The sequence below is a fragment of the Tupaia chinensis genome, unplaced genomic scaffold, assembly GCF_000334495.1.
Source record: "Tupaia chinensis unplaced genomic scaffold, TupChi_1.0 Scaffold000627_1, whole genome shotgun sequence".
Classification (NCBI taxonomy): Eukaryota; Metazoa; Chordata; class Mammalia; order Scandentia; family Tupaiidae; genus Tupaia; species Tupaia belangeri.
In genome coordinates this window covers 2,503,387-2,517,348 of record NW_006160147.1, presented here as the reverse complement: position 1 = coordinate 2,517,348, position 13,962 = coordinate 2,503,387, and the positions used below count along the sequence as shown (strand labels likewise).

Below are 13,962 nucleotides of genomic sequence, written 5' to 3'. Positions count from 1 at the left end.
GCCCCCACCCTCCCTTTTTTTTTTTTTTTTTGGAGAGGTTTTGCTACAGGTCATGTGCACTTGCCAGAGAGACAGAGAGAGACAGAGAGATAGAAAGCAAGAAATCACTCCCCAGAGGGGATGGCCATGCTGCAATCCTTTCTCCTTCATTCTCCTCTTGGGATCTTAGGCACACACACGCGCCTGAAGTGAGTTTAAGCCACCGGGTCCAAGACTTAAACCGTGGTCAACTACGTGGGAGTCCAGCGACATAGCCATTACGCCAACTGCTGGTCCTCCCCCCCCTTTTTTTAACTGCGCTCCCTTTTTAACCAGCTCTAATTGTCTGAAAGCCAGCAGTTATATGACATTAAAAACAGACAGACAGAGCAGCTCACTGACCCTAATCCTGCCCTCTAGGACCAAGGTAGTCCTTTAGCCAATGACTAATTTTCAAGTACTTGGGAGACATTTTGGGCCTGACGATAACATTCATGAGGTGAGTGGTTCTGCTGCTCTCACAGCTGCCCACAGCCCCAGGCACTGCAGGTAATGCCTCCGAGGGCGGCAGGCCTGGAAGGGGCCTGAGAGCTGCAGCTCTCTGCTGGTGGTCTGTCGCTGCCTCTGGCCCTCTGGGGTGTGGACCTGGAACCTGCTGGCTCTTCCCTAGGCAAGGCCATCTCATCAGGAAGTCGCCCTTGCCCTCCTCCATTGCCCTCCTTCAGGTGCCTTGCAGACTTAGGAGCTCATAAGTTAGCTTACATGGAGACGGAGATGTCTAATAAGACTTAAAATTTCCTCCTGGGGTTATTTTATTTTAAAGAGACAAAGGTGCAAACTCCGAATGGGGCATTTTCTAGCCTGATTTCCTTCCCTTCTGGAGTAAACTCTCCCCTGCATAGGCAAGGGCCCCTCTGTGTGTGTCTGAGGCCAGCCTGGGCACCATGTTCTCCAAGTGCCTGCTCTCAGCAGGAGGACTGAGGCAGGGCCAAGCCCAGGCATTGGTGGAGATGTGCCCATTTGTCTTCCAACGAGGTCCTCTCTCTCAGTCCCTCTAGGTTCTACCCTGTGTCCCGCAGGGTCCCTGAGTATTATGGCCCCTACTCCTCGCAGTATCCCGACGATTACCAGTACTACCCACCAGGGGTGCGGCCGGACAGCATCTGCTCCATGCCTGCCTACGACCGGATCAGCCCGCCCTGGGCCCTGGAGGACAAGCGCCCCTCCTTCCGGAATGGAGGCGGCCCCGCCTACCAGCTGCGGGAGTGGAAGGAGCCAGCAGGCTATGGGAGGCAGGATGGCACCATGTGGATCCCCAGCCCTTCCCGACAGCCAGCCTATTATGACGAGCTGGATGCCGCCGCCGGCTCCCTGTGCCGCCTGTCCCTGCAGCCCCGTTCCCACTCTGTGCCACGTTCGCCCAGCCAGGGCTCCTACAGCCGCGCCCGCATATACTCCCCCGTCCGCTCACCCAGTGCCCGTTTTGAGCGGCTGCCGCCTCGCAGTGAAGACATCTACGCTGACCCTGCCGCCTATGTGATGAGGCGCTCCATCAGTTCCCCCAAGGTGAGCCCGGCCCACCCCTCCTTCCTCACCCCCCAGGTCCCCCTAGGTCCCGGAGCCTAAGGCCATCTGCTGTGAAGAGTTAGAGATGTGGGGCATTGGGAACAGGGGGACAGACAGCCATGCTGTCCTGGCGAGCCTCAGGCCTGCAATTCCATTCCCCAGGGAGTAGCCTTGGGGGATTGCTTTGCCCCAAGTAGGATCGTTGCTTCCTGTGCTTTCTGAGCCATTCTGGGACGTTTGCTGTCCATATAAGAGCACAGAAAGGGCTCCGTCTTTGCAGATCCTGAGGACCTGGACAGTTGGTTGCAGTGGGTGGTGGTGGATGGTGGTGGTATTGTTTTCCAGTTAGGAATCGGCTTTGGGACAGGATACAACGTCCCTAATGTCGAAGTTCAGTGGATGGGGAACTCCACGTGCCAGACCCTCACCTCTGCAATCCCCTTTCTCTTCCAGTATGATTACCTGGGAGACAGGCGGCCAGTCCCTGCAGGACTGTTCCCCTACAACTACCCACCGTCCCCCACGGTCCACGATAAGATGGTACGTCCTCTCCCCCTCTCCTGCCTCAGAACCTCTGCCCACTGCCTCCGCCCGGGGTGGAGCAGAACTGAGCAGCCAGGGAGGCTGTGTGCCCAGTGCCTGGCCCATTCAGTTTTCAGCAGCCTCTGGATACCTCCTCCCTCCCGGCCAGGAGTCCAGCCTCAGTACAGAGTTGGGCTGGCTACCCCTCCTCCTCTGTAACCTGGGACAGAGGACCAGGGATAAGATCTGGGAGCACAGCATAAATACCCGATCCTCTCTACTGCTGCACAAGTCTCCGCAGCACGCAGAAGGGGCCTGGATGGGACCTCAAGTTATGGGCTGGGACAGAAAATCAGACAAGGTCGTCTTGAATTGTGTCCCCTAAGCACATTTGCTTGAAGTTTGCCCTTTGCCTAGAATGCTACCTCCGGGCAGAAGCAAGTGGTGTGGCCGAGGAAGGAGAGACTTTCCCTTGCGTGTGCTCCTTCGCTCCGCTCCTCTTCCTACCTGTGCTTCTCTCTAGAATTTGTTCTCCTGAGAATTTTTGCTTCCGCCTGGAGAACTAAATGCAGATGCTCCACTTAGGTGGGTTATGGCAAACCACTGGGACCAACAGGGAGAATCCTTGTCCCTGAAGGCCTGGCGCTGACCCCTCCCCATGGTAGCTCAGGAGGCACTATGGAGAGGGCCTGACAGGCTGGGTGGGGGCTGCTCCTTCCAGCCCCGGTTCTCTCTCTGCCAGCCGCCAGACTCATGGCCTTGACCCGTAGAAAATGGACTCCTCCAGAAGCAATGTATTTTTGCAGAAAATATAGAAACAGGTGCTGAGAAGTGCTGATTGGATTGCTCTGGTGGGGCTCACCTTTCTCAGGGAGGTCGAGGTAGACCTAAAAGAGATGGGGTTGGGCTCGGAGGGGGGTCCCTCCTCTGCTGGGGGTGTCCAGTAGAGAGCGACTCAGCCCGCCCTGCCCACATCCTCGTCCCCTGCCTTCCCCAGAACTCCAAAAGGGCGAAGAGCGAAGCCTCTCCTTGCCTTGCCCAGCTGACTCTTAACTGCTTTGCTTCTTTTTCACTGTTTACTCCTGTGTGTTCCTGTTATGTGTGTTGCTGTTTGGCCTCTCGGCCTCGGGCTCCGGGTAGGATGAACTTTTAGATCTTCAATTGCAAAGAAACCTTGAGTATTTGGATGAGCAGGTAGGCAGAGCTGGTGCCTCCAGTCCCACTGCCCTCCGTTGTGTCTCCCCGTGCCTCCCCACCTCCTCATCTTCCAGCCATTTCACAACCTTTGTTGGTGCAACCAGGACACAACAAAGTGGCTTACGCAAGGGGGACTTCGAAAAGTTCGTGGAAAATAGAATTAAAATAGGAACCTATTTTGATGCAAATAAAAAAGTGAAGTCCCGGGACCAGCAGATGGCATAATGGTTACATTGCTGGACTCCCATGTAGTCGACCGTGGTTCGTGTCCCAGCCCCCGGCCCCTGAAAATTCATACTGGCTACATGTGCATGCATACCCCAAATCCCCAGGAGAATGGAGAAGGGATTGTGGTGTGGCTGTCCCCACTGGGGGCTGATTTCTCACTTTCTATCTCTGTCTCTCCAGTGAGCACACACCCTATAGCAAAAATCTTTTTTTTTTTTAAGAAAAAAAAGAAGTGAAATCCTTGCATAGTGTTTTCATAATATGCATTTTCCACCAACTTTTTGAAAACCCCTGGTATTTTTATTTGCTCCTTCACACCCTTTATCTTCAAAGGCTAGGCCAGCTGGGAGTTTCCTGGGGAAAAGAAGCAGAAAAAATGGGCACATGAATAATTAATGCCACCTTATATTTCCTCAGCGTTCAGCCTAGATGGAACTGCCCCCGGGGGCAGGTGGGAATTTGTGTTTTAGCTACAAAGAGGAGGAAGCGCTGGGCTTGGGCCTTCTACGCTAGCAATTTAGTTCTGCCTGAATCTGGGAAATAAGTGGCAGCCTACGTGTTGTTGTTAAACTCCATAATTTATAGACCGAGACCTACACACCCGCCCTGGGCTGATGTAAAAATACTATTAATTCAGTGTATCTGTTAGTTCCTCCACTAAGCTCTTTTGCATACATAGCTCATGCTTTCCTGAGAACACTGTTGTAGACAGAGACTCTATCAGGAGCTGGGTTTTATAGATGAGCAAGCAAGGAGAGGCGGTGTTCGTTCCAGTGAGGTGAGAGCGATTGGCTGCCTGGGCTCCTGGGTGCAGGCTCTCACCCTTGCCTTCTAGGCTGTGTGGGGCTGCGATGGTGCCTTGGCTTAGACAGGAAGAGTCTCGATACGCTGGCCGTCTATATGAGCACATACCCTTCTGTTCAGATCTGCACTAAAACCCCAGTGACACGACACCGCACTGTCCTGAGGACCACCTGGAATGCGGAAATAATAATAATAATTGCAGCAGCAGCTTCCGTACTTGCCGCTTCCTCCGTGTCCCTTACTATCCTAAGCACTTTGTAGATCCTAACTCATTTACTCTTGATGACAATCCCACAGGGTGGGTACTGTAATTATCCCCATTGTCTGATGAGGAAACTAAAGCCAGAGGTTAAACTGCATGCCCTGGACACATAGCCAGTGAACAGCAGGGCTTAGAATGTGTCTCTGAGCTTTGACCCAGTTTCCAACTTAAGATATGTCTCATAGGTGACAACACTAGGACTGAACCCTAGCGAGATGACCCCATGCTCTTAGCATTGCCCAGAGAACCATCCATTTGAAATCAGGATATTCCTGCAGTGGTTCTTTGTATCCCATGTGACCCATCATCCCATGGTGCTTGGATGTCACAATGAGATCACCCTCGTGGAAGGCTTTGGGTACTAGAAGTACAATAGCCAAACGCAGCAGGGCTGGCTCCCAGCCCTCGAGGACCTTGCGTCCCAGGTCTACAAGAACATTGTGGCCATACTGTGTGCATTCTGGTCCGTTCGGGGATGAGTCCTAGCACAGGATTGTCTCAGTGGGAAACCAGGTCCCAGGGCCGTGAAAAGGGGAGGGACGGGGCTCAGTGCCCTCTGGGCTTCTGGGCAGGCTGCCCTCCCTGTGGCCTGTGCCGCTGGCCTTCTCCACCCTGCTGACCAAACATTCAGGATATACAATGGGCCCTTCCAGGGCTTTCTGCCCTTGCAGCGGGGCTGGGCCGTGACGCTGGGAGCTTCAGGATTAACTGTTCAGAGAACCTTCTCGTGGATTAAGGATAATATTTTCTAAAGGCATCCTGTATGATAGGAAGATCCTAGAACATAGGCAGACAGGAACCCTCAGTGCAGCTCGGCCATTTGCAGGATTTGTGTGTGTTATTTATTTATTTATTTATTAATCTTAGAAATGTCACTTAGTCTCTCCAGGTCTTTGTTTTCTCAGTCATAAAAATGAGCCCTGTAAAACCTGCCCTTTCTGCCTCACAGTGACGGGGAGAACCCTGTGGGCACCAGCTGTCAGGCCCAGGCGAGGACTTGAGCGCCGTGATTGGCTTATTGTGTCTCCAGAACTCAAAACCAGTAGCTAAGGAGCACTTCCCATGTGTCAGGCACTGGACTAGGTGCATTCTCAAAATGTCACTAACGTTTAAAAAGACGGAAGGTAACACACAGAGATAAAGAACCCTCCCAGAGATAAAGCCCACGAGGCTGAATAGTCCCAAGAACCATGGCACGGGGTGGAAGCAGCCATCGTTGCTTTAGAGCCACCTAGGGCGAAGGAATGAGGTCTGTGATGCCCAGGAGGAGCCCGGCCTCCCTCGCCTGATGGTCAAGCTGCTTTGTCCTCCGCGTATGCACATGCACACTCACACACACTCACAATCCACACGCCGTGCCCAGGACACAGGCTGCATCTCACTGCGCTTCGATGGACACACACACATACATGCACATACGTGCACCCCATAAAACCTACATAGAGAGCACACGTGCACCTCCAAATACAATAAACCACCACACCCAGGCACACACACGCTCCAAGAACGGAAGGATAAACTTGCATTTGGATCTTTCCAGAAAATGTGGTTGAGATCTGTTGACTTTTAACTCTTAGGAAGTTCAACCTCATGTTACAAGTGCTCTTTTGAAATCTTCTTAAATTTATAACTTTGTAACAGAAATTTCCAGCTGGGCCAAAAAGGTAGAAAAGGGAAAGCCGACAAAGCAGACAGTGCTGGGACACAGCAGTCGGTGCCGGCGCCCTGGCAGCCTGCAGCACACAGAGACAGCGTGGCTCTGACCAAGGCTGGGGAGACAGTGAGAAAAACAGAGAGGGCCCCCGGAACTGTGACCCAGAAGGTCCTCCCTAACGTGGCACTGACCTCCCTTCCCTCCTGCACCCTCCATCGCCCGCTTTCCCTTCTGTCTGCTGCCGTCTCTAGAACAATGGCGTTAAAGGGACATTCCCTCCTGTGTTCACTTCGTGACCCTCTTGCGCTGAGACATGCGGACACGACAGCATTTCTGGCCAGTGTGGCTGACCTGCCCTCTCCCTCTCCCTCTCCCACCCTTCCTTCCTTTCCCTTTTCTCTCTCTTCCCATCTTCTCTCCAACTCCCCCCCTCCTTCCACCCTCTTTTTCATTCGGCAAATAGTCTTTACCCCTCTGTGTTTCTAATGAAATACAAGGGGACTTCAGAAAGTTCATTAAGAAAATGAAGTTAAGGTTGGGACCAGCAGGTGGCACAGAGGTTAAGGTGCTGGATCCCATATGACCGAATGCACAGTTCAAGTCTCAGATCTGGCAGCTTGAAAAATCACACTGGATGTGTGTGCATGCCCAAAATCTCAAGAGAATGGAGGGGAAGGGTTAGCAGCATGGCCATCCCCATTCCGGGGGAGGAGTGATTTCTTACCCTCCTTCCACCCCCCCATCTCTGTCTCTCTGACAAGTACACATGAGCTATAGCAAAAAAACCCACAGAAATAAAACCCAAAAAACTTTGGAACAACCACACAAAAAAAATTGGAATCTATTGTTTTTCATAATGTGCATTTTTCCATGAACTTTTTGAAGACCCCGTGTATAAAGACAAGGTGACGGAGAGTGGCATTCCAATGTCCAAGGTCCCTTTAACCGGCTCCCTTGTTGTGACCTCCTCGTTTGCTCCCTAGCATCATCCGAGACCATCGCGATGCTGCCAGCCCAGCTCTGGAAACCGTGTTTAGTGTCCTTTCTACACTGAGCCAGGGGGCAGGGGCCGGGCAGGGAGAGGGACCTTGCCTGCGTGTTTCTGAAGGCCCACTCGGACAAGCCCTGGAGTTTCTTCTTTAGTTGTTTCATTTAGTTCAAATTTGGGGAGACCAGCCTTTCCAATTGCCTGTGTGGTCTTTGTCCGATGTGGTATAAGAAATGAGGTCGAGGGTAAGGAGGTGACAACCATGGCCAAAGGGGATAAGACCCACACCCGTCAGGCACCCCGGGGAAGAGCCACTGGGCTGGGCCTCTGGGTGCTGCTTGCTAAGACCTGGTGGCTTCCCAGCTCCCTTCGGTGGCCTTTCTTCGAGGGTGGCTTCAGGGCTGGTCCTGACATGGTTCACGGGGTGAATGGTGAGTGAGGAGGCCAAGCACGGGGCTGGAGGCCCTGAAAGGAGCTGCCCTTCCTGCTCCACGGGCAGCCAGCACAGGCAGGTGAGGGGAGACACCTGTGCGTGGCTCTGAGCGTGACCATCCATTCCTTCCTCTGCTGCAGATGAGTGAGAGCGAGACTCTCATCAGTATGGTGAACCGCATGGTGGAGAGCTCCTCCCCCAGGGCCCAGCTCTTCATGCAAGTAAGACCTCTGCCTGGCAGCATGGTCCCCACCCACGCCATTCCAGCTGCTTGTGCATGGTCAAGTCGCCCCATCTGGGACGAGGCTCGTTCCACCCAGCCTGCTTGTCTGCCAGGCCTCATCTCCCTGGAGACAGGCACGGCCTGGTCATCCTCCCTGAATTCCACTGTGTCACTCCATTCTTCACCTTCATGGCTGTTTCTAAAACCATCAAAATAGTCAGCCCTGACATCTCATGCCACACTGGGGGTTGCAAGCCTACTTTCAGTGCCCAGAACTTCGATTTCACATTTGCTATCTTCTTGACAGACAGCATGGGGGTTAAGGGCAGGAGCGGAGTAGCCTGGAGCCACTTAGTGCACAGCTGTATAGAGTGTGCGGTGGCCCCAGATGTGTCCAGGCACCACCTGGTGGACCCAGAGCTGCGCTAATGCTTGTTGCCCGCCCTGGTGTAGCTGCAAGCCCTGTGACTGGTGTTCAGTCGTCAATGTTCCGACGTGGGAGAATTCCTGCCCTTCTCCCAGGTCCTGTCCCCACACAGCCGAGGGTTTCATGGGTGTTCTTGTGGTTTCATTGACGAGCCACAGGTGCTAGCTCCCCGTATCCCCTCGAAGCAGCAGATCCTGGGCCTCTGCTTAGGGCAGAGGAAGTAGAACATGTGTTAAGCAGAGTTCTGACAACGGGGATGCAGTCCAGCCCAGGCCACCGTAGGCTTCTCAAGGGCATAGCTTCCTGGAACGGAACCCCCAGAAGTGCTGGGCCTCGCTGTCTGGCAGGAAGGGCGCCGGACTGGTGTCACCCGCATGCCGTCAACCCGCCCCTGCCACTGTAACCGGCCTCGTGTTCCTGCAGGTCCCTCCGTACCCAGAAGTGTTCCGAGACGGCCTCCACACCTACAAGTTAAACGAGCAAGACACAGATGTAAGAGCAGCCCCGCTCCCCTGCTCTCTCCAGCCTCCCACCATCGTCCTCATCCTCCCTCTCTCGGTGGGGGCTTTTCCTCCATTCATCTCTCTCCTTCTGTGGCTCTTCATATGTTCAGTTCATGTCCTTTGTCACCACGAAGACAGCATCCCACTGTCTCCTCCTCGTCCCCCTTCTCTTATCGACTTCACCCCTGGCTCACCGGGACATCTCACACCGGCCGTGCGAGTTTCCCTGAGTGCTAGGCCTGCCTGTCACCAGCAGGGAGATTGCTGCTGACAGGGGCACAGACTGCTGTGAGAAGCCAGTAGTCTCCTCTGCCAGTGTGGCTTCAGTCCCTGCAGGAACCTAGAAAGATGAAGATGGGCCTGCCCCTACCCTCAGGGAGCTTCGGGGACGTGGGAGGTGCCAGGTAGCAGGAGTTGGACCGATGGCAGGCTCTGCAGGAAGGAATAAGGGCAGCGAGGCCGCGCGGGCTGTGGGTCAGGGACAGGCAGTGAGCTCGTGAGCTGAACTTGAAGCTGAAAGGCTCAGAGAGCGAGACTGGGCTCAGGGATTGAGCGGCGTGGGGGTGCAGGTAGGGACGTCTTTGAGGAACAACCTGAGTGGAGGTGGGTGTGGAAAACATGTGTCTCTGAAGGAGAAGTTCGGCCTGACCTGCCTATGCCATTTCCAGTGCCCTGCCCAGTGAGTGGGTCTAACAGGTCTGGCAGAGTTTCTGTCCAGAAAAAGACCAGACTTCAGGAGGACGCAGGGCCAGCCACCCTGAGGCCTAGGCGGGAGGGGAGAACAGGGTCCTGTGGGCCGGGGGGTCCAGTTTGCACTGCTCACAGCTTTTACGATGTCTGCTCATCCCGACACCCTGCCAGCCCTCCAGTCCAGCCTTGGAGGTGAGGCCACCTTATCGCTCAGCCCTTGTGAATCGCAGCCTTTGGGAGGACAGAGGTGCAAGGGCTTAATACTCGGCCCTCTCAACCCAACCCACGTCCTCGGAGGATAAAGTGTCCCCTCTCCGAGATGGAGACCTGTCTTCCTGTTCCCAGGAGCCTCCAAGGTCCAGGGGAAGGCCCAGGCTCCTCGGCAGTGGAGAGGCGGCGGTATCCAGAGGCCAGGCCCTGCCAACTCAGTTCCCAGCTCCCCATCAAACTGTGTCCTTCACCCCCTTGTTTTTTTTCCTCTCTCCACCCCACTCTCCGGAAACCCAGAAGCTGCTGGGCAAACTGTGCGAGCAGAACAAGGTGGTGAGGGAGCAGGAACGGCTGGTGCAGCAGCTTCGAGCTGAGAAGGTGAGGACGGGCAGGCCTTAAATCGGGACAGATCTGCAGGGCTGACTTGGAGAAGTGGCAGGTCACCGTCTCCTTCGTGATGGAGGTGACAGGGCGTGGCCCCTCCTTCAAAGTCCACCCCACCCTTCTTCAGAACCTATGGAGGTCTCCGGAAGCCTTAGCTAGTATGGGAACAACCTCTGTTAAACCGTGTGGTTGAACTTCTAAGGGCTCAGGCCTCTGCTGTTAAGAATCCAGATAGGTTGGGGGCCAGCAGTTAGCGTAATGGCTATGTCGCTGGACTCCCATGTAGTCGACCACGTTTTGCGTCCCGGACCTGGTGGCTTAAACTCACGCTGGGCGTGTGTGCATACATGCCCAAGATCCCGAGAGGAGAATGGAGGAGAAGGGATTGCGTCATGGCCATCCCCCCTGGGGGGTGATTTCTTGCTTTCTATCTCTCTGTCTCTCTCTGTCTGTCTGGCGAGTGCACGCGCCCTATAGCAAAAACCTCTCCCAAAAAAAAAAAAGAACAACAACAACAAAAAAAGAATCTAGACAGGTTGGGGGCCAGCTGATGGTGTAGTGGTTATGTTGCTGGACTTCCACATGGCTGACTATGGTTTGAGTCCTAGACCCAGTGACTGAAAATATTGCCAGGTGTGTTTTGGTGCATTCCTAGAGTCCCAGGAGGAGCATGAAAGAGAAGGGATTGTGGTGTGACTATCTCCCCTCAGGGCTGATTTCTCACTTTCCCTCTCACTGTCTCTGTCTCTCTCTCCAATGAGTGTAGGTGCCCTATAGAAAAATCTATTAAAAAAATATAAAGAAAAAGAATCCAGACAGGTGGGCCAGCTCCAAGGCCTGATGGTTAAGGCAGCTAGATCCCTTATGACCAACTGCATGGTTCAGGTCCCAGACCCAGTGGTTTGGGAAATATGCCTGGCACTTGTGTGTATGTGCCCAAAATCCTGAAAGGAGGGGAAAATGGAGGAGAAGTAGTTGCAGTATGACCATTCCCTGTTGGAGGGAGGTGTTTTTTCGTCTTATTTTCTCTCGCAAGGGCACACATGCACTCTCTAGCGATTTAAAAAAAAAAACAGAGAGGAGCTATCAGAGTTGCTCCCAACCATCCCTTGGTCTTTCTCTTTTTTTTCTTTTTGAGAGGTTTTTGCTATAGGGTGCATGCGCTCGCCAGAAAGACAGAGACAGAGAGACAGAAAGCAAGAAATCACCCCCCCCGGGGGGGATGGCCATGCCACAATCCCTTCTCCTCTCGGGATCTTGGGCACGCACGCACATGTGCCCGGCGTGAGTTTAAGCTACCAGGTCCGGGATTCAAACTGCAGTCAACTACATGGGAGTTCAGCGACATAGCCATTATGCTAACTGCTGGTCTCTTCCCTGATCTTTCTTTAGGAGAGCCTGGAAAGTGCCTTGATGGGGACCCACCAGGAGCTGGAGATGTTTGGAAGCCAGCCCGCCTACCCGGAGAAGCTGCTGCACAAGAAGGAATCTCTGCAGAACCAGCTCATCAACATCCGGGTGGAGCTGTCACAGGCGACCACGGTAACCTGGGAGCAGGGTCTGCGCGCCCACCACTGGGTCAACATCACACAGTCACCACCTCCCAGGCTGTACTGTCCAAATCCAGCATCCCAGGATGCTCCTGCCTGGGGCGGGGCAGGGCGGGGCAGTGGGTGGGGCACGACAAAGACCTAAGGCTGTCCTGCAGACAGGCGAGGAGTGTGCCAGCCTGCCCACACAGGTCTCCCTGGGGAGGTGAGCTGCACTCCCTCCTGCTCTGCCTGCACCAGGATTCCCTGGGGCAACTCGAGGCTGACCTCACCCTTTGCGGACTATCTCTGTCCTCCCCTTGGAGAAGCAGGCACAGGAGGTTGCTACTGACCTGGTCACATCCCATGGGCACGGGGCGGGTCCCCCATGTAGCCTCCTTGGGTCATGGCTCTAAGCAACAGCAGCAGCAGAAGCCCCAGAAAGGAGGAACATCTCTGATCTCCAGAGAATGCACGTCCTCCCTTCAGGCTCCTTTTTTTTTTTGGTTCCCTTCACTCTTGTCACCCAGTCTGGGACAGTCAGGAGGGTCTGGAAGTGATCTCATCCCCTCTTGGTCTGACCACGTACCTAGAAAGAGTTTTCTCACAGCTGGGGTTTTCAGTGAGCTGGCTGGTGCACGTCTTCTAAGGCCAGGGTTTGTCTGTCACCAACCTGTCTCAGCCCTGTCCCTCTGTGCTCCCATCCCCATCCCCAGGCCTCAGGCCCCCTGGCCTCAGGCAACTAGGGACAGGGAGGAATACTTGGATGACGGCCTTTCTTGGGAACCCTTCCCCCTACAGGCCCTGGCCAACAGCACCGTAGAGTATGAGCACCTCGAGGCTGAGGTCTCCGCCCTACATGACGACCTCTGGGAGCAGCTCAATCTGGACATCCAGGTGAGGTTGGGTCCCGAGCAGGTGGGGGCTAGAGTGTGCTCTGTACCCCATCCTCTTAGACAAAGAGACCCAGGAGGCTTCATTTCTTATTGTAGCGAACCCAGAAACTTAAGAGGAGTTGGTCCTGAGATTCAGAGACACCAAAAATCTACTCTAAGTTTCAGGATAAAGATCATGTGGTATTCTCTTGTGGTTCATTCCACTCACCCAGAGGAGCTGCGGCTGAGGCCTGGGAGACAGAGCAGACGTGAGGTGTGTTTCTACCGAAAGTATTTTAAAAACAGGTGTGTGGGACCAGCAGTTGCCATAATGGCTATGTCTGTCGCTGGACTCCCATGTAGTCAGCTGCGGTTCAAGTCCCAGAACCAATGGCTTAAACTCATGCCGGGCGCGTGTGCGTGCGTGCCCAAGATCCCAAGAGGAGAATGGAGGAGAAAGGACTGCAGCGTGGCCATCCCCCTGGGGGGTGATTTCTCACTTGCTGTCTCTCTGTCTCTCTGTCTTCTGGAGAGCGTACACGCCCTATAGCAAAAACCTCTTTAAAAAATACTAATAATAATAAAGAACAGGCACGTGGTGCCAGCGGTTAAGGGAGTGGTTAAGGGAGCTGGATTGCACGTGATCCGGTGTGATTCGAATCCTGGCCTGGTGGCTTGGGAAACATCAAGTTTGAATCCTGGGGCTGGCAGCTTGAGAAACACAAGACAGATACATGTTCTGGGCCCCAAATCCTGAAAGGATGGAGAGTTGGAGGGGACAGGATCACAGCGTGACCACACCCCACGAGGTGCTTTCTCGCTCTCTCCTTGGCAGGCACATACACTCTCTGGTAATTAAAAAAAAAAATAGGACCTGCAAATATAAGTAGCTCATGACATCAGACAAGTGGGCAGTGTGGGGCAATCTACTCCAACTTCCACATAGAGAGGCTTTCTTTTCGGGGTGGGTTAGGACGAAGCAGGAGGGTGGCCGTCGTAATCCCGGGGAGTTCTTTTCTTCCCTGTCTTTTCTCTGCCAGGCCCACCCTCTTCTCCAGCTCCTTTTGCAAGTTCTGACTCGGATGCAGTTAACACCCTGACCCTGCCCGAGTTTCCCTCCATCCCCTCTTGGAGACAACTCACCACCCCTACTTTGCAGCTTATTAGGCAATTTGAAGTGAAGACCCACTCCAGAGACCCCGAATTCAACATGCCATCCCCCTGGGGGGGTGATTTCTCACTTGCTGTCTCTCTGTCTCTCTGTCTTCTGGAGAGCGTACACGCCCTATAGCAAAAACCTCTTTAAAAAATACTAATAATAATAAAGAACAGGCACGTGGTGCCAGCGGTTAAGGGAGTGGTTAAGGGAGCTGGATTGCACGTGATCCGGTGTGATTCGAATCCTGGCCTGGTGGCTTGGGAAACATCAAGTTTGAATCCTGGGGCTGGCAGCTTGAGAAACACAAGACAGATACATGTTCTGGGCCC

At 54.0% G+C, this 13,962-nt stretch overlaps 1 protein-coding gene across 13 annotated transcripts in view; it reads left to right on the top strand.

Annotated features, from left to right (window-relative positions):
• The window catches only part of PLEKHA6 (pleckstrin homology domain containing A6), a 164,663-nt gene that overhangs the window by 130,960 nt on the left and 19,741 nt on the right, over nucleotides 1–13,962 (top strand). For 11 of the 13 annotated variants that reach the window (XR_003551192.1, XM_027776038.1, XM_027776036.1 and 8 more), the window contains 8 exons: nucleotides 1,029–1,545; nucleotides 1,999–2,085; nucleotides 3,208–3,261; nucleotides 7,774–7,854; nucleotides 8,707–8,775; nucleotides 9,984–10,064; nucleotides 11,463–11,612; nucleotides 12,401–12,496. Coding sequence is in view for 12 of the 13 variants with exons in the window: in XM_027776038.1 (XP_027631839.1) it covers nucleotides 1,029–1,545; nucleotides 1,999–2,085; nucleotides 3,208–3,261; nucleotides 7,774–7,854; nucleotides 8,707–8,775; nucleotides 9,984–10,064; nucleotides 11,463–11,612; nucleotides 12,401–12,496 (1,135 nt within the window). In the remaining variant the exon portion in view is untranslated. The remainder of the gene's footprint in view (nucleotides 1–1,028; nucleotides 1,546–1,998; nucleotides 2,086–3,207; nucleotides 3,262–7,773; nucleotides 7,855–8,706; nucleotides 8,776–9,983; nucleotides 10,065–11,462; nucleotides 11,613–12,400; nucleotides 12,497–13,962) is intronic. The other 2 variants (XM_014591869.2, XM_014591872.2) reach the window with 2 other exon arrangements.